This window comes from Gnatocerus cornutus, chromosome 6 (genome assembly GCF_029298725.1).
Source record: "Gnatocerus cornutus isolate USDA-ARS CGAHR chromosome 6, icGnaCorn1.1, whole genome shotgun sequence".
Taxonomy (NCBI): domain Eukaryota; kingdom Metazoa; phylum Arthropoda; class Insecta; order Coleoptera; family Tenebrionidae; genus Gnatocerus; species Gnatocerus cornutus.
Window position 1 is genome coordinate 12,540,405 of NC_142238.1, and position 24,563 is coordinate 12,564,967.

The 24,563-nt window shown below is 34.9% G+C and overlaps 5 protein-coding genes and 1 non-coding gene across 11 annotated transcripts; all 6 read left to right on the forward strand.

Annotated features, from left to right (window-relative positions):
• The first annotated feature begins 1,570 nt into the window (after positions 1 to 1,570).
• sqd (RNA-binding protein squid) lies at positions 1,571 to 5,530 on the forward strand. Of its 2 annotated transcripts, XM_088038894.1 has the most exons (7): positions 1,571 to 1,894; positions 2,831 to 2,871; positions 3,367 to 3,641; positions 3,698 to 3,829; positions 3,888 to 4,155; positions 4,578 to 4,640; positions 4,991 to 5,530. In XM_088038894.1, exons 1-7 carry the CDS (start codon positions 1,722 to 1,724, stop codon positions 5,077 to 5,079), a joined length of 1,041 nt encoding a protein of 346 aa, XP_087895020.1. In that variant the 5' UTR covers positions 1,571 to 1,721; the 3' UTR covers positions 5,080 to 5,530. The 2 variants fall into 2 exon arrangements, with proteins under 2 accessions (XP_087895020.1, XP_087895021.1); XM_088038895.1 differs by lacking the exon at positions 4,578 to 4,640 and having other exon boundaries at positions 1,573 to 1,894.
• LOC148173056 (small nucleolar RNA snR61/Z1/Z11) lies at positions 3,232 to 3,302 on the forward strand. The gene has a single exon (XR_015770319.1). It is a non-coding gene; the product is annotated as a small nucleolar RNA snR61/Z1/Z11 (small nucleolar RNA).
• Positions 5,531 to 6,198: 668 nt separating the features above from the next.
• On the forward strand, positions 6,199 to 12,917 carry rin (ras GTPase-activating protein-binding protein 2). 3 transcript variants are annotated; one of them, XM_088038835.1, is made up of 8 exons: positions 6,199 to 6,371; positions 6,754 to 6,902; positions 9,664 to 10,223; positions 10,277 to 10,489; positions 10,539 to 10,657; positions 10,709 to 10,850; positions 11,027 to 11,277; positions 11,326 to 12,917. In XM_088038835.1, exons 2-8 carry the CDS (start codon positions 6,805 to 6,807, stop codon positions 11,608 to 11,610), a joined length of 1,668 nt encoding a protein of 555 aa, XP_087894961.1. In that variant the 5' UTR covers positions 6,199 to 6,371; positions 6,754 to 6,804; the 3' UTR covers positions 11,611 to 12,917. The 3 variants fall into 3 exon arrangements, with proteins under 3 accessions (XP_087894961.1, XP_087894963.1, XP_087894962.1); XM_088038837.1 differs by having other exon boundaries at positions 10,712 to 10,850; XM_088038836.1 differs by having other exon boundaries at positions 6,803 to 6,902.
• A 1,197-nt stretch (positions 12,918 to 14,114) lies between these two features.
• SPARC (secreted protein, acidic, cysteine-rich) lies at positions 14,115 to 17,253 on the forward strand. The gene is made up of 6 exons (XM_088039234.1): positions 14,115 to 14,202; positions 15,891 to 15,986; positions 16,037 to 16,178; positions 16,227 to 16,489; positions 16,539 to 16,741; positions 16,790 to 17,253. Exons 2-6 carry the CDS (start codon positions 15,912 to 15,914, stop codon positions 16,989 to 16,991), a joined length of 885 nt encoding a protein of 294 aa, XP_087895360.1. The 5' UTR covers positions 14,115 to 14,202; positions 15,891 to 15,911; the 3' UTR covers positions 16,992 to 17,253.
• Positions 17,254 to 18,630: 1,377 nt separating this feature from the next.
• On the forward strand, positions 18,631 to 19,758 carry His2Av (Histone H2A variant). The gene is made up of 4 exons (XM_088039214.1): positions 18,631 to 18,739; positions 18,873 to 18,950; positions 19,050 to 19,163; positions 19,214 to 19,758. Exons 1-4 carry the CDS (start codon positions 18,737 to 18,739, stop codon positions 19,406 to 19,408), a joined length of 390 nt encoding a protein of 129 aa, XP_087895340.1. The 5' UTR covers positions 18,631 to 18,736; the 3' UTR covers positions 19,409 to 19,758.
• A 741-nt stretch (positions 19,759 to 20,499) lies between these two features.
• LOC148173060 (thiamine pyrophosphokinase 1) lies at positions 20,500 to 24,018 on the forward strand. Of its 3 annotated transcripts, XM_088039212.1 has the most exons (6): positions 20,500 to 20,720; positions 20,784 to 20,913; positions 21,141 to 21,285; positions 21,334 to 21,587; positions 21,636 to 21,900; positions 23,777 to 24,018. In XM_088039212.1, exons 3-6 carry the CDS (start codon positions 21,144 to 21,146, stop codon positions 23,911 to 23,913), a joined length of 798 nt encoding a protein of 265 aa, XP_087895338.1. In that variant the 5' UTR covers positions 20,500 to 20,720; positions 20,784 to 20,913; positions 21,141 to 21,143; the 3' UTR covers positions 23,914 to 24,018. The 3 variants fall into 3 exon arrangements, with proteins under 3 accessions (XP_087895338.1, XP_087895337.1, XP_087895339.1); XM_088039211.1 differs by lacking the exons at positions 20,500 to 20,720; positions 20,784 to 20,913 and adding an exon at positions 20,958 to 21,092; XM_088039213.1 differs by lacking the exons at positions 20,500 to 20,720; positions 20,784 to 20,913 and adding an exon at positions 21,000 to 21,078.
• The last annotated feature ends 545 nt before the right edge of the window (positions 24,019 to 24,563 follow it).

A 24,563-nucleotide genomic window follows, 5' to 3' on the forward strand; every position in this document is an offset into this window, starting at 1 on the left:
TGCACGCAAACAGGTAGAAAATTTTCCCGCCTTAGACCTAAGGTCTGTGCCCCTTGACAACAATTAAACGAACCCTCGACGATCTTCGTTTTACCTGGAGTGTCGTCTTCTTTTCGTCCCAACGTTAGCTCTAATTTGAAAAGTGTAGATTATAGCGAGACACAGTAAAAATAAAAAACAACCCACACATAAACCATTGATTTCGTCTTTGTTTTATTCGCACCCCCACGATAGATTTTACGATTAATATTAAAGTCAATTAAAAAAGCAATAAACAGTGCACTTTTTCACTATTATTTCTAGGTGTATTGATCAAAACAGTTTCTACGCCTTTTTAATTCAAAATGAAATAAAGTGCGGTATACAATACAAAAGAAAAAAAATAAAGTAAAAATTCAATTATTTTCCTTGGGGTAGCATGTGATTTTATATTTAAATAGGTGTTTCTACCTACTCATATGTTATAAAAAAGCTAAAGTACAATGAAATATACTTAGGGAGGTAAGGTATAGCGGCTGTTAATTCTGCGAACTAAAAGTAAATACATGTGTATTATTATTAACAATGTTTTCTTGTAAGCTACAATGTTAACTCGAGCTGGATTCAGAAACACAGCAAATGTTGAAGGCAAAACATAACAAATCGATCAATACTCTATAGCACCTAACAAAATAAAGTATTAATTATATAAGTATATATTATTATTATATTATTATAAGTATAATGATATAAACATTTAACGTACTGGACTAGAACAAACATTACTACAAAGTAATTACACATTTTTAGACACATTGAAATATTTTTACTAATATGGTGGATGTGCTAGGGTGAAAAACTTTGATTGTGAAGCTGTTTGTAATATCCTCAAAGATTGTTTTAATTGTTTCTAAAGAACCCATTTAGGCACAAATAATTCAAAACAAATAATAAAACATTGTAAGAACTTATAACAATGTTAGAAATTTTTTACAAATTGTTTACAGAATACATTTTCAATGCGTAAATCCTGGTATAAAAACCTTCCTAAAATCTATACCAAGTTAACACCTAAAAAAATGGCTTATCTTCAGTAATGGAACACTTCATTGTAATCTTGTACACGTGGAGTCAGCACCTACAAACTAATATCCGCATAGCTACTGCAAGGTTCCAATTAATTTATCTTATTTCGTTTTTTTTGCCAATTCATTAGAATTCCCTTAAACACTCTTTAGAAAAACTTTGTAAAAGTAATTATTTTGTTTTTCTTTTCCTTCCTAATTTCTTATTTAGCATCCCCACACCATAAATTTTACAAAATGTCGTTGAATTTTGATAAATTGTTATAACCTTCCTCAATTTTCTCTTTTATCCATTTGCATTATTATAAAATTTGATAAATGATGCAATCTCGCAAGGGCGGGGTATTTTTGTTACTTCAAATATCCCGCCAGTGATTCGAGGACATATTTTTCCGTTTCCTCTGACCTCTGATTGGTTAGTGGCCCAAGCTTGTTTACTCCACATTAAAAAGTAGATCCAAGCGGCGAAATGCTGTAATCTGATTGGTTTAGAAGGTCGTAAAGTGACGCTTTCTACCGAAAGAAATAACGATCGGTGGTAGTCGGCGTTGGCGTCATCATCATCTTCTTTCTCTTCTGTTCTTGAGTTCAGTGGAGGTGGACGTGTAGTGTCAATTTGAACTTTTTATAGACTAAATTTGTATATAAACATTAATAATGGCAAACAACCAAGATTGTCCGATGGAAAACGGTGAAGATTTCTCGCAAGATGTTTCTGCAGACCAAAACTTCGGGCAGAACCAAGGAGAAGTCAACGGTCAAAATGGCTCAGGAGATGCTCCCCCGGCAGATAGTGGGAGTGCAGACGCACCAGGTCGTGATGACGATAGGTATGTTGTTATTTCCGGTTGTAGAAATTGCACTAGTGTTCGAAAAGCCAAGATTGTAGTCCCTACTCTGAAGCCGGCTCTTTCGTCTTACTTAGTTGAATTGTGGTCATCCTGTAAATATAAGCGAATTTTTTGTTATGAATCATGTTTTTTAGCTGTAAGTGAAAACGTGTAACTTGTATTTTTTCCATTTTTGATTGTAAAACTTCCGAAGTTCCGATTTGGCAAAGGCGGCCTCGTAACACCCAAACCGAAGAAAATGGCGTCTGATGAAATTGGCGCGAATTTTGAATCTTCATCTACTGTCATTCTCTGACGCATTACTGATTTGTTTACTTGAAAAGTCTTGTTTCTTTGTTTTCAGCATAAGTTCACTCGGTCATTGTTGTGTAAATTTTGTTTTTCAGTGGATTAGACAAAAGTTTGGTCTGAAAATTTTTTTCCTAAAAAAATTATTAAATTAAATCGGGACCGGTGTAGGATGCCAGGTTTAGCAAGCCAAGTTTACCCACTTAAACATGCTTCCTTTTCTCCAGGTGGCTTCGTCCGCTATATGGATGATGGGGCGACTGGACGGGATCGCTGGGACCCATGGTATTTATCCTTGGGCACATCTTCTGCCAGACACTTAGTAATTCAACGTTAATAATTAAGTTTGGGAATTTGAATTATGTCCCTATTAAATTTTTTCACTGTTTTTTACAAAACTTTACTATCATTTTTTCTCTGCCTAAATGTAAATTTCCAGATTACTTTTGAGATTGCAGATCCATTTGATTGAACTAGGATTAATTACTTGATTGCTGTTTACTATTCCATTTGTTGTATAATTAAAGTAGTAACGTAACTAATAAGCATTATTCCAAACATACTCAGTAATGCTTAGGATGAATTTTGGTCTGCACTCATACTAATTCTGAATTTTATTGTTTACAGAAAATTGTTTGTTGGTGGACTGAGTTGGGAAACAACTGACAGTAAGTACATTTCTATTATTATTACTTACATAAGATTTTTTTTCTTATTGATATTACTTTGGTTGTTATAAAAGATCAACACGCGCCTAAGGTTATCTATTTCTTTAAATTCGAACGATGAACAATCACTTTTGCAAAAAGTGTCCTTGCTAAATCTGCAGTCAATGACCAGCTAGTCTGTAAATAAAACCGACAAGTTATGGTAATTATCACTTCTGACGCGTGTCGGATAGGATGCGGTTTCTTAAACTTGCACATTTTATTTTTAGATCTCATAACAAAAATACTTCATTACACAGAAAAAATAGATTATCATTGTAAAATTAATTACCAGAAAAATAGAACAACAGCTTGCTTCGTTTAAAATGATGTTATTAACCAGTTCTGCTTCTGAAAAGAGTTGAAGATAATATACCCATGGTTTCTGATTTAACATTTTTACATCTCGAAAAAATTTTGTGTTGTGCAGTTGTTTATTGTCCCTTCTCATTTCAGAGGAGCTCCGGGACCATTTCGGACAATACGGTGAAATCGAAAGTATAAACGTAAAAACGGATCCGAACACAGGAAGGTCAAGAGGATTTGCTTTTATTGTCTTCAACAATGCCGAAGCTATTGACAAAGTAGTTGCCGCTGGTGAACATGTCATCAACAACAAAAAAGTCGACCCCAAAAAAGCGAAAGCAAGACATGGTAAAATATTTGTTGGAGGACTCACTAACGAACTTTCTGATGACGACATCAAAAATTATTTCGGACAGTATGGCACTGTAGGTTGACTTGAAAAAAAAAAAATAACAGTGTCTTATGATGGGTTGTTTTACAGATCATTGAAGTTGAAATGCCTTTTGACAAAACTAAGAACCAAAGAAAAGGATTCTGCTTTATCACATTCGAATCTGAACAAGTGGTCAATGAACTGCTGAAAACCCCCAAACAGACCATCAAGGATAAAGAGGTAAGAAATTTTGTTGAATTAGTGGGAGTGGTATTAATTGGGTGTTTGTTTTGTTTAGGTTGATGTAAAGAAAGCTACACCCAAACCTGATGCCATGGGTGGTATGCGTGGAGGCAGAATGATGGGCAGTCGTGGCGGTACTAGAGGCCGAGGGCGAGGCGGTTACGGCGGTCAAAACTGGAATCAAGGCTATGGAGGAGGGGCATACGGAGGCTATGGTCAGGGTTACGGGGGTGGTTATGATGGTTACGGGGGTGGGTATGACTATTACGGCGGAGGTTATGGAAGCTATGGTGGCTACGATTACTCCAATTATGGCAACTATGGTAAATACTCCAGGCATTAGTTAGTTTTTAGTTGGTAAACAAAGTGCCTTTCTTGTTGCACTGAAACTGATACCAACACATGTTTAATATAATGGTAGGGACGCTGTGATATTCACAGAACATCTACGGACATAATCTATAATATATTTTACCGATTATCAACAACTGTTTTGTTCCTATACTTTATTGCATGTTGACCTATTATGGAAATACATTGTGAAATACCTGAAGCTTGAATAAAGCATTTGTTGAAACAAATTTCATAATGTGCTTTCCATTTGACCTATCATACCTACACAAAATTGAGGCTGCAACACGACACAAAATTTACTAATGATGTAGTGAACAACAAACGCGATTTCGGTTTAATTTAGAGTAGAAAGGCATAATTACTGATTTTTTCTTTGTTTACGCGACTGCAGACTATGGATATGGTAACTATGATGGAGGATATGGTGGTGGTCGCAGTGGTGCGCGCGGAAAAGGTACATACTAAATCATGTTTATATTGTTAATGTGTTGTTCCATTTTTTGATTAGAGTGTTAGTAATCATTTTTGTTTTTATTTTACCTACAGTCGTAACCTGCGTTTACCTGAAAAATCAGTAATACTTTGTTTTCACTGCGTCAAATACTAAAAGTATTAGTAAATGACCATTGTAGGGTTGCAGCGTCATAAAAAAATGTGAGCTTACTTATGACTTGTAAAATGCCTTAAAATAAGAGATTTTCGAAGAACGTACTGGCAAACAACGCAGGTGGCGAGAATATTTTGAGTTTTATTAGTGAGTAGGATTTACCATAATTTAATTTTTATACTGCTCGTTCTTTTCAGGTGGTTCCGGTTATCAGGGAGGTAAACAACGCGGTGGTGGTGGCGGAGGCGGCGGCGGCGGCCGTAACCAAAGGCATCAACCTTATTAATTCTAACAAGATGAGGTTTGACTGATAACCTATAGTCTCATATTTTTTTCTCTTTTTTTACTTCTCGCAATTTGATTACGATCATTCCATCGCGGTTTTGGTAAAATAAAAATGTACAGATTTCCTTTCTACCAAGAAACGTTTTTATTTGTTGAACAAAACCTTCAAATGTCATCACCTAGAATGATAAGGAAACCTTCCTGTATTATGTTAACAATTTTAATTTAATAGTAATGTAATTGTAGCTTAAGTTCATGTAATTTGTGTAGGAGGCATTATGTACTTCCTCCACTGTATGACAATTTAATAATAAATAATTTGTGTAAATAATTTTTATCATTCAGGTTTGTCCTTTTAATGTATTATAGTCTGTGCCCTGATTTATTTATAAGTATATTAAAATGTAGTATGCGGTTCCGTAAAGTACAGAAATAAAAACGTTTATACCGAATTTTATTTTTTAATACCCTAATTTTATTTCAGCTGGTATACAATTACTTTTATAAACTTATAATAAATTTAATAAAGATAAGGTAAGTAATCCTTTTTGTTTCATATAAAAAAAGTTTGTAAATTTATTGGTGGCACTGTCAAGAGACAAAGGGTACCAACATATTTTATATGCCAAAGTCTCCCCAGAAAGTCTTGAAAATTGACAGTTGCACACTCTAATTACCGTCCTAGAAAATTAAGGTTTGTTAAAATCGAGGGAAAAAAATTCAAGAATCTCTTTGGAACCCATTGATTTGTATTTGTACTCTTCAATCAGTAACAAAAAAGCAAATTCCAGGCTATATTTACACGATAGTCTGTAGGACATTCGCCTTGATCATCGACATTACATAAAAATGTGTGCTGAATACCTAATAAGTTACGTAACAAATTTATTACAAGAGTTTTATTTTAATTCTTTAATGAAAATCTGCACAAATTGAGTCTCCATCCCCAAAATCGAAGCAATTTGCACAATTTTCTCCCAATTGCGCCGTAAAAAAATGGCGATCGGCCAAGTTCCCTCCAATTTTTCCCTTTTCAAATTTCGCGCTAAATCGATACAGCCTGAATTTCCTGTTCCGCACGCGCAGTTGATTCGCGAACTTTGGGTTCTAGATTATAATAGCCTTGAGTGGCGCTGTCTGTCATGGTGGTAAAAAGTGAAACTAAGTTGCCAATTTATGAAGTTTACACCCGTGCTTTTGCGGCGTTTGTGCAATTGAATTAGATTTCCATCGTGTTAATAATTGAATTTAACCGAAAATACTTCCTTACATCGCTTCGCAGACTTCTTAGAGGTAAGAACTAGAAAGAAACAATAACTTTTTCTTTTGTGGTTTATTATTGCATACCGGGTTTTCCTGGATTCGACATGGACAATGATCCATTTTCGAGGCTGCAGAAAATGCGGTTATTCAACGCAAAGCTGAATATTTGGGGGCTCATTTTCGGTTGTGTTCAGAATATCACATTACAATCGACGGGGATTCGGCATTAGATCTGGGCAAAAGTTACATTTACAAGAACATTTTGTTATCTGCACTCCATGTGTGCGATAATTATGGAATCCCTTTGTTTGTCTATTAAGATTTTCACCACTGAATAATGAGCCCAGATAGTAATTGATCAGTTTTCTCTATTGGGGAAATTTTAAGACTTTTGCTACGTTCACGTTTCCAGGAAATTTTCTGCTGGTGCACGTTTTTTCAAGTTGTAAATAACTCTTCAGGAATGGTAATGGAGGCCCCCCCATCTCCCCAAAGTGTAGGAAGGGAATTTGTCCGACAGTACTACACTTTGCTGAACAAGGCCCCTGCTCATCTCCATCGGTAAGATTTTATATCTGTCCACTATTCTACCATGTGCATGCATATCTTACCGACTCCCAAGGTCTAGTGCATGCGCTTGTGCACTTTTCGAGGTGCAAATTAGCACATTTTCACCACTTCAGTTATGTAAACCCTGACGACTAAGATTTAGCAAATCAGTTACATAAAATCTTATCAATTAAAATCATTTCTGGGGATTCACAGATAAAGTGTGCAAATGCATTTACATATTTTACCTCTTCAATGTTTACTTTTAGTGCTTGACAACAACTGCATTATCTCAATGAGTGCACATGCAAAATGCCACATTTTTTAGTGTGCCAAATTTTACATTCCTCTTTTGATAAATGCGCGATTATTTTTACATCAATATTTAACAGTGGAATTCATAATTTTGAGTGCTAAATGATGCGATACAAATTGTCGTTTGGTAGGCAGGCACGCGAATTTCGGCTCAACACGATTTTAAATTGCAAACAATAAATATAAAATTGCAGAATTTGCATGTTTTAGACCTACGATTTTATTAATATATCGCATCTAATATGCATGTAAGGATAAATATGACGTAATGATTGGAAATGCGTTACTATGGAGTAACAGTGTTTCGTCATGGCAACAAAGAGATTACTTATTTTCTTTTCAAGAATAGATTCAGTCCCGATTTGAAATGTCTGGAAAGTTCAAGCAAACACCCGTCCGTTATCAGCGTCTGCTTGTTTTATCAAGATCAGTAGTTTGTATGGATATTTTTCACCTTAGGACAACCAGAATATTTATTAGTTTCTATTTAAAATAAATAAAGCGGTTAAATTTAACCAAATTGCGAAAGGATACTGAACCGGTATTGATGTGAAATATTGTATGGTATCTGTTGCATTTGGGAACATATCGTTTCTTGAAGCCTTATGATAATTGATTACTGTTCAAATGTGCTCTAAATTTAGTACAAATCGTCATGAGAAGGAAAATCAAATAAAAACTCCCTAAGAATTTACGTTGACACCTGTCAATTTTGAGGTTATGAAATTAAGTAACTCTTGAACAGAACCGCAGAGCACGAGGCGTTGTGGTCAAATTAATTATCATGACAACAAAGTTGTTGAAAAAGATCTTTGACTTCTACAAAATACCCAATAAAATTATATAACATAATCAAATGACAATATTTTCAAAGATATGACTCGTTATTCCAAAGACGATTGCCGATGAGTTATTTCCAAGGGGATCGATTTATTTGTAGTTCACGAAGAGTACGGATTTATGATTATTTTTGGCTGCCATCGCTTTTATTACAATAAAATGCACATAAATTAAATATAAAAACCTGATTTTTATTAGCTATAAATAAAACAATCACATAAAAATCGCTATGCCAATGTCGCCCAAAGTTTTACTAATCTTTTTGTTTTTCGTTCCACTTGATACTATTTTTCTAGTTGCACCCAAAATAATTGTACGTTCAATACAATGCAATCTATTGTTGATTTAATTATCTTCAGTTACATAATCGATTGTAGATGTAAAGTTTGATAGAGTTTGGGTGTATCGCATTCAGTTTTTTCAAACAATTCATCTTTAATTTAAAATTTTCAGCCAGACTTATTGCAGTACATCGATTTGTATTATTGCGAGTTTCTTTAACTTAGTTCAGGCAGTTTGCCAGGTTTGATCCGTGACGTGGATTAATCTTCCGGGTTTATATTAAAAAAATCGTTTTATTGTGAGCAATAAAACGTGTGAATACGTCGTTTACACCTGTGCAGTTGGGTCCATGTAGATAACACAAGCCGAGTTATTTTTAAACTATTACTAATAGTTTTAAATATTTTGTTTAAACATTTTTAAAACAAGCGTTAAACTTTTGTCGAATCGAAGTAATTTCGTCATTGGCAAATAAAAGGTTTCGTGTAAATAAGATTTCTTCCCTCATTAATTCTAAATAATCGATACGTCCAGGTATTCGGTAGTTACCTAAAGTGCGAAATAAATTTCAGAGAAATCATGAAACTTCTACCAAAAGGTAACTTTAGAGGTAATTATCTGTCGGTTGCACATTGGCCTAGGATTGATGAATGTATCTCGAGATTACGGCGAAGGGAAAAGCAAAGCCAATTTCTTCAAACTTAAATGAGCGTGTTTCTTACAATTTTTTTTGTTTTGGGGATAATTATTCCTATAAAGGAGTTGCGAAATTAAGACAACAACAGTGATCGTTTTTTTCTTATCAACTGTGTGCTCACTAATAATAAATAACATTGTCCTGATATCCTTCTACCGTTGCTTTTTAATAAGCGCTTTTGTGAACTGCGAACGAGAAACGTTAAAAAAATTATAGTTAAAGATAAGACAAAACATGCTTTAATTGGAAGTAGGTGTGGTGTCCACGTAGCGTGATTTTTTTAAATGGACTCCCGCTCGTCAAATTCTAATTTTATTTAATTTTTAGTATGTTTAATACTCGGGAATAGTTTTCTATCATGCGAGGAAAAATCGTTACCTTCATGGATGTAACAACTAAATTTAATAGATTGCTGTTTTTATTAGATTTCATTTAAAGGGTTATTTTTGTGGCATTACATAACAATGCCGTACTTAGGATAATAAAAACAAAGTAACGTTTTTATCTGTCTATTAAAATTTATATGAAATGAATGTATTTATTGTTATTATTGTCCATCCAAAAAATTATATATCAACATTTTTGTTTATTAATCACTTTTACGCCAAACATTTTTGTACCAATTTTTTTTCTCTTTAGTTTCTACAACCAGAACTCATCGTTTGTCCATGGCGGGTTGGACCCCCCCAACCGCGAGACCAGCCCAGTCATCGGTCAAAAGCAAATCCACCAGAAGATCCAACAACTGAATTTCCACGACTGTCATGCGAAGATCACCCAAGTCGATTCTCAAGCCACTTTGGGAAAAGGCGTTGTGGTTCAAGTAACTGGCGAGCTTTCCAATGCTGGACAACCGATGCGTCGTTTCACTCAAACTTTCGTCTTGGCCTCTCAAAGTCCGAAGAAGTACTACGTTCATAACGACATTTTTAGATACCAAGACGAGATTATTTCTGATGAGGAATGTGAGCCGGAAAACCGTTCTGAACCTGAAGATGACACTTCGCAGGATTGTCAAGTTTTGGATCAACACCAGCAGATTAATCAGGCTCCGATAACTTACTACAACCCGAATACTACGCCTATGCAACCTACTTTGCCGCCTGTACCGCATCATCAACCACCGCATGTTTTGGCTCCTCCGGCTGTTCCGACTGTTAATGGCGCTGTGCATCCTGATGATATCAACGTAATACCTGGTAAATAAATCGAAAAAAAAAAGTATTCGAAAATACTGTATTAATATTTTTAGGACCTGTTCCTCATGTAAACGCTGGCCAAGGACAAGTTTTACCAACACCCATCACAAACATTCAACCTTCAAATTTGGTACAACCTCTTAATCCTTCCGCTCCTATTGAAGAAACCCCAACCGCTGAGGCTCCTATTGAAGAACCCTCAGAAGTCAACTACAATGAGGCAACTGAACAAGACACAGAACCGCAGGAACTGAACACTGAACCGGGTATGTAATTCTAAAAGAAATGTTTCAAAAACTACAATTTCAATTATAGTGACTTCAAATGAACCCAAAACGTACGCCAACTTGTTGAAATCTGGAAATAACTTACCGTTCAATAGTCCTCCATTAGGAAATTCCGCACCAATTCAACAACCGAGATCGGTGTCTCCGGTAAGTCGTTTATTTTTAACTCGTTGTTTTTGTTACTGTGCAAAATTTTAGCAGAATATGGGACCTCGTGGCGATCAAAGTGGCCTTGGAAATCGTAACAACATGAACCGTGGTCCACGAGTTAACCAGCAGAGGCTGCAGAAGCAGGATTCTGGAAGAGGAGCTCCTGGGAGAAACTCGTTTAACGAAGATGGTAAGATTTCAATAATTTTAACGAGAATAAAACTTTATTTATTTATTTACAATATGGTATGCTTTTAGTGAATAAATACGAAATTAGATTTTGAAAGAAAATAAATAAATCAAAAATAACATCAAACGTGTTTACTACAGTTTCACGTCGGCGTCTTATTAATGGCACTTTTTTAGGCGAAGAGAGGAAGCGACCCCAAGGCAACAGCTTCGGCGACCAAAATCAGCTGTTCTTAGGTAATCTGCCTCACAACGCCACCGAAGACGAACTTCGAGAAATCTTCTCGGAATTCGGCACCATTTTGGATTTGAGAGTCCACAGTAAAACCACCAATAAAGCAGCAGTCCCAAGTGGCCGGGCTCCTCCAAATTACGGCTTTATAACGTACGAGTCTCAGTCAGGAGTGCAGAATTGCCTAGCAGCGAAGGTAATAATTCTTCAGTTCGTGTTGACATAAATTAATTCTTGTTTGTAGCCGATCTTTTACCCGAAGGACGACAAGAACGGCACTCAACTGAATGTCGAGGAAAAGAAGACCAAGGATCGCCAATCGTATGGGAGTGGTCGCCCTAGCAGCAACGACAATCGCTCTAGAGACAGCGGCCCGAGGCGCAGTGGACCAGGACTTGGAGGAGCTAACAGGAACTCTACTGGAGGCAATAGCGGCTCGGCTGGGATGACGCCAAGCCGGACAAATAATTACAACAGAGGCGGAGGGCCACCTAACCGTGGTCCGAACGCTTATAACAACCGTCGCTAGCTTCACCATTTTCTTCACGTATCTTTACAAGATAAACTGAAATTCGCGCGAACGTATAGTGTATGGGACGTGTACAGTGTTCAAGTCTGAGGAACGGAGTAATTATGACGTTAGTGCCAATAGTGGTTCATTAGCTGCAGTGTATTTACATCAAACCATTTGTTTAGAGTTGTTGCGCAACATTTGAATCAAATGCCCACCAATCAACTAATAGTTCTCTTTTTCAAGTACTTATTGGCTGTGTTGTATGCGATTGGTCAAAAAATTGGTATTGATTCAATGTTGAGCAATGACAAGTGATGTCTTTGAGAATAGTGTAGTGTCTCATGACAAATTTTCATGGTTTGAACTTAAATATATTTAACAGCAGGTCACCACGGGTCATACGTTTTTCAAACTATTATTTTACATTCATAACCTAACAGCTGTATGCATGTTGATGTTAGTAGCTGCTAACTCGGAACTAAATTTTCTACTAGAACGTGTTTTTTGTTTTTAATGCCAAGTGTACATTAAATCCCAGGTGTACATAAATAAATTTAATAAATTATAGCAAATAGTCTTTTTATGTGGATATGATATTACCATAGTAGAAAATTTAGTATACTAGCTTCTAAGGTCACCTTTTCATATGGTTCTAAACATAATTTAAAATTACGTTAAGATTTCTCAATTGTATTTTCAGTTTTTACATAACTACTTTAAGTATTTATCTCTTTTAAGGCTCATTTAGGTACTTTCCCAATAATTTTTATCGTTATACCTATATACAATAGAGAAACTGGATTTTATCGCAGCTATGTTTTGTCACAAACGCCGACAAAATCATCGCAACTTTAATTTTATCCAATAACATTTTTTAATGGAAATCAATTGTTGCTTGCACACCGAATTAACAGCCATTTCGTTTTTTCTTTTTTTGTTATATCCGTTAGGAAGTGTTAGTGTCCACTATTATTTCAATTTACATGTAAATAAATAGAGGACTATCGTCCTATTTTATTTAAGTAGAGAAGTGTTTTGTTAATTTTTATAAAATTGTCTTGGTGAAACAGTGGAATGTTATTTACAGGCTTAGTTTCACTTTTTTTCCTTTTTTTTTGTTAACAGTATTTGTTCCTTTTTCCCTGTGATAACTCGCTGAATCCTCCAAAACTCACCCTCATAATTTGCCAAAGTTCTTCCTTCTCAAAACTAAGACTTGTGCAGGTTCCACTAGTCACAAATAAGTTTCAGGTTTTCAGTTTTATCGTTCCTGTAATATTGTCAAATTGTTATTAGTAACATTAAAGGAAATTGTTACAGCAGCGCGTTGTTTACTCTGAGGAAGTGATCAATGTCTAGAGGGAAAGGGAACTTAAGTTCTCCAAAGTTATTGTTAGATAAAATTTTTCAATTTTAGTAATGCTGCAGCTGTTTTGGTGTATAATGGGTTGTCTATGTCGGAATGGTCTCGGTTCTCCAGTTATTGGTAAAATTTAATCGTTTCGTAAGTGGAGTAACTTTGATTTTTTATTATAACTATTTAGTTAAAATATGACACCAAAATCTAAGTACAGGTGTCCTAAAACTCGCGAAGAATCCGTTAATCTGAGTAAATTTGCGAAAAAAAATCTAAATCCTTTAGATGTTAAATTAGAGCCATTTGAAGTTACCCAATCATAGTTACAGTTCTTGCGACAAAAACTAAGTTGCTGATTTACCAACAAATGCATCTTTTATTACAAGTGAACTTAAAATTGTTTAATTTAAAATGTAATAAATTTAGAATTTTTTTTGCAAGGATATGTGGTTAACGCATAAATTAGGGTTAACGGATTCTTTGCGAGTTCTGGGACACCTGTATATAGCTAAGTTCGCCTCTGCACAATTTGGATACATTGACTTTTTAAAATCCGCTTCCATTGCAAAAACTAAAGTAGTAATAAATATGCGTCTATTTATAATTTTCTTACAGTCTGTGGAAACTATTATTATTGACAGGCCCTGTTCAGGTATTTTATATTATACTACTATCATATCTTAATCAAAATGTAGGTTCCCAAAAGCCCACTGAAAGCGTAGGAAAAATATAGTTCGCGACTTTTTATTTTATTATTTACCACTCTAAAAGCTATGTAAATGAGCAAGTACCAAATATTTTCAAAATTCGTTATCGAAATATTTCCGATCATGTGTTTTTAATTAGAATTCGAAGCAATTACATAATATTTGTTTCTCTCGTCTTCAAAACGATCAATTAAACTGATGTCATAAAAAGATATTAAATTAAAAAACCACATATGGGTCGCCCATATGTTAAAGCTTCGTAATGTATGAGCAAAGCAGTTATGGTGTTATAACAACCAGAAATATTTTCATCCACGTCATTTGTTTGTTCTGAAGAGTAGAAACACATCTGGGAGTGGTAAGCGAGATGGAAGATATCCATGGACAGAACAATTCACAGATTTATGTTGTCTTAGCGAATGATCCGTGGGCGCTATATCGCTTGCTTGTTCAATCTCTTTGCTCCGGCTGCTGGTCTGGTTGAGGAAGAGCACATTTCAGTTGGTGAGTGAGTCGGTAGTGGAGTGTTGAGATTACCAAGTGGTAAGTTAAAAGAGTTTCTTCGAGTAACTAGACTATAAAAGCGGATTTTTTTGTTTGTCCGGCAGTTCTCAGAACCTGAATTGGGTTTACAAAAAATCTTACTTCCGCTGTGGACTACAGTTTTAGGTTTTATGGGCAAATACGTGGTGTATGAGCTGTAATTTATTTATACTCTTCGGAATAATTGTTTAATAGGCATACAAATAATTCGTAACGCAAAGTAATAAACGAAAAACCTACAATACTTTAAAAACAGGTTTCAAAAGTGCGATTTGCAGCACCTGCCGACTTCTGGTTTCGTTATATTTACCAATGAAGTGCTAAATACTTATCACTTGGTATTTAAAGACTTCAAAATATTAATGGAATTTACTGATTTGATGCTGTTACAAAATTAAAAAAATTGAAAAATCGTTCTAAACATCTTCATTCAGTAAATCAATGAAATGTCGTGAAATGAAGAGACTTTGTGGTCTCATACGTGTTAATTATTAAATTTCTTTTTTGCACCTCATTTTTTAGACTATCGGAACAAACTTCCTCATTTTACACAGAATTTGGACCGCGCCGCTAATAAATGTTAATAATAGCCTTGACGTAACTGAAAAAATTAAACAATAAATTGTTGGAATCAAGCGAACGACAGTTTAATTTAACACTAGCCGCAAGAAACACGAGTTCATTATTATTAAAAGTAAATAACGTAATATGCACGCAGCATGCAAGAACACACTCAGCTTATTATTAGAACATCTGGACATGAATGCTTTATGGTTTTCTCAGAAACGTTAAACTTTTTATCGAAGTAAAATTATACTCGTTAAGATTTTTTGATCCAACCGATAAGAAATTGGTGGTAATTTTTGGACCATGCGACAGACAAATGTCAAGGGTTATCAATTTATCATCACCGACCGCATTTTAACCAGCCTTGATAATTAATCTTCCAGTTCTTCATAAAACCAGAACTGCGTATGTACGTAATTATTCGCAAATTTCGTCGTATTAATAGAATCTTTGATGTAATTGCGGTTGAAATGATAACATTACTGGAGTTGGTGTTAATCCTTGAAGTTCCATAATAAACTCAGACTGTCTGAACGCCGGCTCTATGTATATCAACAGATATTTAGTTCCCTTCTTAGAAGTTCAACGAACAATTTTTTTTCATTGCATCTGTGCATGCCTTCATTCCGACGTATTTTCAGGAAGATGTCCCTGAAACCGCTTAATCTCCAACGTTATTTTAGCACAAATGAGATGGCACAATCTTCGTTTCCTGTTGATAACGTAACGGATGAAACATAAATGATAACTCTTCCTCCTGTGTCATCTCTTTTTGTTTAAAAAAAACATCAATGATAAAGTATTGCGTAAAAACAGGAATTAAAAAGTTCCGGTTTTGTATTGAGAGCAATGGCCCAAGTACCCTCAAACCTTTTTCAAAATAGTCTAAACTTCCTGTCTTGTGTTTTTCGCAAGTTTCAGTTTTATGTTTAATTTCATAGCTTTCAGCGTGGGATTAATGTAAACTATGATGTCATTCCAGAAACGAACACTGCTTTAAACATTGAACCATGTGTTCATAAAATCGAAAATAGCTGTACTGGGATACCTGACATTTCATTTTTGTTTTAAATCTCGCTGCATGAAAGTCGGTGCCAAAAATCTAAGAGTTACTTTTCCAGGTAATCTTGTTACCACTCAAAATGAAGTTCCTTTATCTTTCCCTGGTGATCTGCACGCTGCTCATCTTCACGGAAGGAAGCAGCACGGAGAAACTCGTAAGTTTTACCGAAACAAAATGAGACTAAAAATAATACTGCGAATTTAGAGAAAGCATAAGAAATACCGTAAGGTTCCGCGTAAGCCTGTGGACGAAGACGTGAGTAAGTCATTGGAACAAGAAAAGAAGAGCGAGGTGGAAGTTCCCGTTGAACCTGAAGAAATTCTCGACAACCGAGTACCACTGATTGGTAAGGAAGTGTAACATTACGACCTGTTTTAATTGTCTTGTCTTGTAGATCCTTGTATTAAGGTGCACTGTGGAGCCGGGCGCGTCTGCGAAGTGGACGAAGAAGGCGAGCCCCAGTGTGTCTGCATCCCCACATGTCCGGTAGAAACAGAATCTAGAAGGAAAGTGTGTTCCAATCATAATGAAACCTGGACTTCCGATTGTGCCGTGTATCAACAGCGTTGCCTTTGCGACCGTGGAGATCCCGAATGCAAAGGAGACCGCTACAAACATGTTCACATCGAATACTATGGAGAATGCAGAGAAACGCGCGTAAGTTACCTGTCTCTTGAGAAAACTAAGCTTATTTACCACAATTTAGGAATGTACCAAAGACGAAATGTCCGACTTCCCCCGCAGAATGCGTGACTGGCTCTTTAACATCATGAGAGATTTGGCCGATAGATCAGAACTGACACCTCATTACCTCAAAATGGAACGTGAAGCTGAATCCAACATGACTAAACGCTGGGCTAATGCTGCAATTTGGAAATTCTGCGACTTGGATGGCTTTCCTCCAGATAGGTGAGATTTTACAAGTATTGATTGCGAATTGCTAACATTATTTTCTAGATCTGTATCTCGTCACGAATTGTTCCCTATTCGTGCCCCCTTGATGGCCTTAGAACATTGTATTGCCCCATTTTTAAACTCTTGTGACGCTAATGACGACCACAGGATTAATATCAAAGAATGGGCGAAATGTTTGGAGTTGGATGAGGATGAAATTGAAGACAGATGTGAGGAGATTGCTGATCAAGATGATGAAGAATAGTAACATTTAGATTTAATTACTTATAATTGGCGCGTAATAATGCAGAATAAAATGGTGCTATAAATAGTCCTAACTAGGTCACTGTATGATAGATGTGTGATTATTTTTGTAAATTTTATTGTATCTAATTTTAGATTTTAACGACAAAGATTGCAGATTTTTGCGGAAACTAAACACTGCCGTTTTTTATTTTTATGTAGCTTTTATATCAAATCAGATGTGTAATTGTAATATACAGTTAAATAACAACAATTCAATATGGGATCCGTTTTTTATTAAAAGAAAATTAGTACTTTGATAAAAACGTTTAAAACAGTTGTATTGTTGGTTGCATACACCCTTTGAAACTATTTTTAAAAAGTAGGTAGATCTTCGATTAAATTAAACTCATGGGTTAATGGGTGATTAATGATCCTATTATTCATTAACTGCTCGTTCGTTAAATAACCAATAATCGAGTTGCTATCAGTCAATTATTTTGTGAAGGTCCAAAATTATGGAGAAAGAAATGAAGTTTCGCTTTATTTCTGTGGTTTATGTTTTTTGAGTGCCAAAAAACAAAACAATTTTAGTTTCAGATTATAAAAAACGCCTTTTTTAATAATTACTTTGACTTCTTTTGAGTAACCAAAAGGCGGAAGCGTTACGATATATGTACGTACGTCTATTTTTCAACTGGTAAAAAGTCAAAAACTGTTAAAGAAGAAAAATTGAAGTGGTGAAGTTTTGTGAGGGTAAATTTTGTAGTAACTCTGAAATCTCAGAGGCAAATTTAGCTCTTTTTCGTCACTATAATTTTGTTTTTTTCCCACATGCGATGCGATGGTGTTTTTTCTTACTTTTTAGTCAAACCGAAAAAAATTAACAAACGTTGGCTTCATTGATTTTAAAGAGAATGCGGATAATTCGTGTCGTTTAAACGGTCAACACGATAAACCCTTCAAGGGGTACAAATTAATAGGCGCTTTTTGTAACATTTTTCCGAGCAATTACCAGTAATTTCTGTTTGCTTTTTCCAGTTCGATGCTACTGTATTTCTGAGAAGAATATTATGAAGTTCTAAGGGGATTAAAAAAAACAAACACACCTGTTATTTCAGTTATGTGTTGAAATTATGTACGAGCACAAAGTGTAAATTGGAAAATATTATTGATGCAGCAAGAGAAACTTATTAATAATTGAACGTTTTCCATTTTGAACAATTCCTTTGTGTTGGTTTTGCAATTTCTGTTTTCATTCGCTCGATACCAATCTGTGGAGCTCACCGAAAATCGCTAACTAAACATGTTTCGTTTCACCTCTGAATCATATTTGTTCGAGGTAAATACAATTAAAACTAATCATTCCAACAGTAGAGTTCGTTTCATGCTTAAAGTAAAAGTTATAAAACATCACCTCAATTTGAATTTATGTAAATAAAAGTAATTAGACCTCTTAGTTTCAAAAAGCACGATTTTCCGTTATTCCTCTGTAATTACGTAATTATTAATTAATTAATTCCCGGATCGGTATTTCCCTCCAAATTTTAATTTTTCAAGGTTGAAAAACCCAAGCCAAGCGTAGCAGGCACCCAATCGATAGACATCCCTGCTAGCCGCATCATTATTGTTGTGCTATTGGTTGGATCTCGTCACGTGACACATAAACACCCTCTCATAGGTCAAAATTTATCATTTGGCGGGCTACGTTGAGAGAAGCCGTTGTAATAGTCGTGCAGTGAAAGCGTTAGTGGCGTCTAAAAGAAAATGGTGAGTAATTCCACGTAATTATGCTTAAAACACGTTCGTTTTATATAAAGGTTAGAGATTTCCGGTTGTTTGTTTGTTTAAACTTGTGTGAAGTGCGTTTTCCAAGTTGTGAACTGTATTTTTGTTTTCTCAGGCTGGCGGTAAAGCAGGAAAGGATTCGGGTAAAGCCAAAGCCAAAGCTGTGTCTCGTTCGGCCAGGGCCGGATTACAGGTAATACACGTTAGGGCGTCACTTTTCACAATATTTGCACATATTTTATGTACCGGATCTTTTAGGTTATGTTATCCTACCGATGTTGTTTTGTTCTAGTTCCCTGTTGGCAGAATCCACAGACATCTGAAAAACCGCACCACAAGTCACGGACGCGTGGGGGCCACAGCTGCTGTCTATTCCGCTGCAATTTTAGAGTATTTGACAGCTGAAGTAAGTACACTTTTAGGTTAATTGTTCCAAATGTCAGTTTGTTTTTACAGGTTTTGGAGTTAGCAGGAAATGCCAGTAAGGATTTGAAGGTGAAGAGAATCACTCCACGTCACTTGCAGTTGGCCATCAGAGGAGATGAAGAATTGGATAGCTTGATCAAAGCCACTATTGCTGGAGGAGGTGTTATACCACACATCCACAAGTCTCTCATTGGAAAGAAGGGCGCTCATTCGCAGCCTGCTTAAAGTGTTATTGTAGTTGTAGAAAAGACTCTATGTGTCGATGATGTGTTTTAATATTGTTGGGCACATGTCTGATGCAGATGCGTTCAGGCGTTTGCAGCCGTCTTGAAATTCTAAATGATTTGTTATTGAAATTTGACGTTTGGGAACTGCCAAGACTTTGGCAGTATTTCATTTTTTTTCATTGGACTTAAGTAATATCATAGTTTTTTTTAATGTGCCTTGTCCTTAGAGTTTGATTTGTTTCAGTGTATTTAGATTTAATTTTTTTAGTACGTAATTACATTTAACATAGGTCATTGTAACTTTGTGTTCATTTCATAACATGAATAAATACTTTTCCTACTTGATAATTTGCTGTTTTTACTTCCGCTCACGTCCAATTTAAGTCGACTTTGCGATTTCAGTTTTTTAACCGAAGTTTGAAGCAACACCGTTAGAATTTGGCGGGAAAATGACAAATTGGCGCCAAATGATGCTTATGTCATTGGGTGTGAAAATATTCATCACACGCAATGTGTGTAAACTTTCTAGTAGCTTCACCTAAATACGCTTCTTATTGGCTTCAGATACCAATTACTTAAAAATGCGATTATATAACTTTTTTTGTACCCAATTTTTTTAGAAAATGCAAACTGATATACTCTGATTTCGTTATCATTGTTTACAGTCAAGTTCATTCCACATTTTAACAATGCTTTCAAAGGCTGTAAAAAATTGTTTGTAAAAAACTTTGATAAGATCCACAATGCATGAAATTACTCATGATATTGTGTAATGCAATCGATAGGTAATTATAAATAATAGCAATTATTTTTATGACAGAATGGGCAGTGCAAAGGTAAAATATGAATTTTAATGTACAATTAATTGGCTTTGATAATTCTTGTGTTTTTATTGCAATTACAAAGCAGTAAAATTTTCCTCTTGCGACTTAAAAAATACATAAAAAGTCTATTCAAACTTTTAAAAATCGAGTAAAGACCTGATAAAAAAATTAAATCAATCTCTGAGAAATGTGGGATAATCGTCTCTAACTACAAGAAATCTTTCCACGTCTCACAAATTTATAAATTCATTCAGTGGATATTTAATTATGCAGCTTGTATTTGTGATTGTAACAGTAAACATTTAACAAAGTTCGAAGTTCAAGTTCACTCCACAAAATCGTTCCTATTTATTAGTCGAAAAAAATGCTGAGTACGTCTTCACCCATTAGTAAACGATTTCTAACATTGCCCAAATATTACATCGGACATTTTTACCCCTCAAATTTAACAAAAACCGCCCCATCAGTTTGTGCCCATTTTCCAAGGTAATTTACATTAATTGTTGACGCAATGGCTAGAATGTGGTCATTACGTCCTAATTTTTTTAGCGACTCTTATCATTCTTTGGCATTTATCTAATCAGTACATAAAAATTAGGCCGAACACAATTTAGTTTTATTGATTAACCAACTTCACCAAGAGAACTCTTCGATTTTGAAGAAAACGACCCCAAAAATCGTAAGTTTTTTAATTCGTTTTTTGGAATCACGATGGTTGGTGCTGTCAAACTGTCAAACGCGCACGTGTTTACCTGTCATGTGCCTGTCATCTGCCAGATGTCACGCTTTATAGGTTATGTTTATTCGTTCGTTCGAAAATTTTTAAATAAGATCAGCACCATGTGTAATACTTTATTAGTAAGCTCGTTAGTTTCCACGCTCTTATGATAATTTAACATTTTTCAGACTATGTATGGTAGAGAAAGGGACGAAACGTGGGATCCTTGTCACGACCTGTTTACAAAATGCAAAGACAACAATTACGCTGTAGTCATTTTAAATACACATTTTAATTTTCCGGCCAAGTTTCTACTGAATTTGTGGAACCAAGGTACTACTAATAATTGAAAAATTTCAATAAATCATTACTGTATTTTAGCCAAACTGCGAGTTACTGTGGATGGTGGTACAGCAAGATGGTTATCATGGCTGAAATTACATAATATAGATTCTGATAATACGAGTCCTCCTGATCTCATTACGGGAGATATGGACTCACTACCCAAGGACATTCTAGATTATTTTATCAGTACAAAAATAAGTAAAGTTATTAAAACTCCAGATCAGGATGAAACAGATTTCACAAAAGCTCTTAGAGAGATTGGTAAACTTAGTGCCTCAGAAAACTTAGAGGTGTTTATCAGAAATTATTTTTCTCGTTTATTTAATAGAGTATTTCAGTTAGATGCTGTTTATGTAATTGCAGATACATGTGGAAGATTAGATCAAATATTGGCTAACATAAATACCCTTTGTAAAGCTGCACGTATTTTGAAAAAGGTGAAGGTGTATCAAGTGGCTTCTAATTCAATTACGTGGTTGCTACTAGATGGGAGACACAGTATACAGATACCGGATGCTCTAAGGGAGAGTCATGAGTGGTGTGCTTTGATTCCTTTAAAGTCGCCCACTTATGCCAGTTCAAGTGGGTTAAAATGGAATTTAGGTATGCGTTTTTTTGGATTAGTTAAGAAATTATCTTAGAAGATAATACGTATTGTGTCATTTTTTTCAGCTTTTTTTTGCATGGTTTTATCTGTAGAAATCCATTAGCAATGGACTTATTTTTATAATGTTATCTTATCGAATTTTTAGAGAGCACCAATGGCACAAAAAGTAAAAAACATACATAGCGTTTGGGGTTTAATACTATTTTCGGTTTTGTACACTTTTAATTTTGGCTTAAGACATAATAATAATTTATTAAATTGAAAGAGATAAGATAGAAATTTGCACCATCGTTCTCCATTTTTTGCAAAAAAGGGTCTTGTTTGTTTTCGCTCGGGTGTTTTTTGCGCTTTGCTTTGAGAATGTTACTTAACTACCAATTTATATTTTACCATTTTTCGTTTGGCTAATAATATGAATTTTATGTATGGAGAATTGCGGGAAGTGTGTGATGATTGGCTGTTCGCTTTGAATTATTTGTTGTACTATATCGGTAATTTGTCTCGCACCCAACACTATATGTGCAACTTTTTTTGTACAGTACAACCTCGATTATTCGGGACCGAAGATTGCACGGATAATCGAATGGTTAGAAAAAAAAAACGTTTTAGGCAAGATGTTTATTTGTAAAAAATTTTTCCTCGTAATTAAAAATACAGTCGAACTTCTATTACTCGAATTTTTCTACAACTCGAAATTTATTTTATTAGCTTGTGTTTTCCTTAAAACTTATATGTGATTTCTTCTCTATAATTCTAAAATTTCTATAAATCGAATTAAATTTTGCCAACATACGAACTCCCATAATTCGAAAATTTTCTCAGAATTAGTTTGTAAAAACTGATATTGTAATTCTGTGATACTGACGACGATATTCCACTAGAAGAATTGAGCCAGAAAACAAGTTTCAAAGTGCAAGAAGGAGAATATCCAAAAACATCAGATCAAAATCAGATCTTTAACAAAAATTTCAAAACTGTATAAAAATTGCAACTCGAAACGATATAGATTTTGAAGATTCAGATTTACAAGTGGAAAATGCGTTTGAAGTATTGAAATTCTTGGAAGACTATGCTACTGACTACGTTTATACCTAATTCTTTAAAAAACAATTTTATAAAACAAATTCTAACATATGCGCTAAAATTTAATAACGGCCTATGTATTTCAATATTTTTTTTATTTTTGGTCTAGTTTTTCTTTAATTCACTTCAACAAAATTCATAAGCATCTTAACAAAAACAATTCTAAATATTAAACGAAATTTAAACAATCCACTCTATCAGACATACTTATTTTGTAGTAAAATGGGTTATTTTCATTTATATGGAAATTTAATGTAAACTGACACTGCTTAAACCGTTTATGATTTTAGGATTTTTTCAAGCATTTTTGTTACCCTCTGTGAACACTGCTATTTATTAGAAACAAAAATTTAAACTCACAACTTTGTCACTAAACTACACCAACCGTTACTCGTAAAATTTTAAGTTTCCTAATAAGGAAACAGAAATACGAAGAATTAGCTAGTTCGTGTGCAGTCCTATAAGTAACACGAACGAATAATCAAGGTTCTACTGTAATTTTTTTTCGAATGGGCAGTTTTTTTTTAAAACCTGTCGTTAAAAACAAATAGTTTTTGCATCGATTTATAGCATCATCACAAAAAATAGAAACGAATTTTAAAATTAGGAACGCTTGAACCAACCTGTATAACTTGAATGTAGGCTGTTGTCGATAGCAGCGTCATTGTTATGCAGGATATTTTTACCTGTAATTAATTTAGATCGTCGTTTACGTTTCTGTTTTACTCTATCAACAACCTACGCAATCTGAATTGATTTGAGCAATACCCATTTTTTATATTTTTTTAGATCAGTCGAAGTTGGAATTTGGTGGCCTAGTGAGCACATCTAACACATACGATGAAGTTTCTTCCACTGTAACAATTTCTACCGACAATTCGCTGTTGTGGTCAATGGGAATCGAAGCTCTTTTGGCAAAACAATAACGAAGGCTTCAACAATTAGCGAAAACTAGTAAAAAATTCCATGGGAATAAGCACTCATGGGTATCAGTGGGACGCATCTCGCACGCGGTCTGAAATGTGATTCCTCTTTTGCTGTAAATTCTATCATTGGTGATGACAAGTTTCGCTGACGCCATGACTGTTTTTCTAATAAGTAAAAAATCTTTATTTTTCTATGTAAATATTGTACAGAGTTGTACATTTTTAATAAAACCAAGTTTATACTGTTTTTATGCAATTTATAATTCTAGTAACCGTGAAATTGACAATCAAAAAAACTGGAAAGCGGGGAAGTGTTTTCTCATTTATATTCGGATTTCCTGGTGGTGGGAGAGTAACAAGAATAGACTGCGCGCTGCCCTACTCGTTGTAGCGTGGTATAAGCCCGGTCCTTATAAGGGGAGCACAGACATGGAGGATCTCAACTCAAGAAACATGTAGGACACCTTTGGTCAATAACCAAAACAATATCTTGTCTAGTTTGACTAAAAATAGACACGACAGAAATGTGATCCAGTTTGAAACAATTTCATAAACTTTCCAGGATTCCAGGATAATTGTGGTGATATATCACAAAATTCCCGAGCCAAACTTTGAATAATAGATTTCAGCAGTATGTCTCTATTAAGATG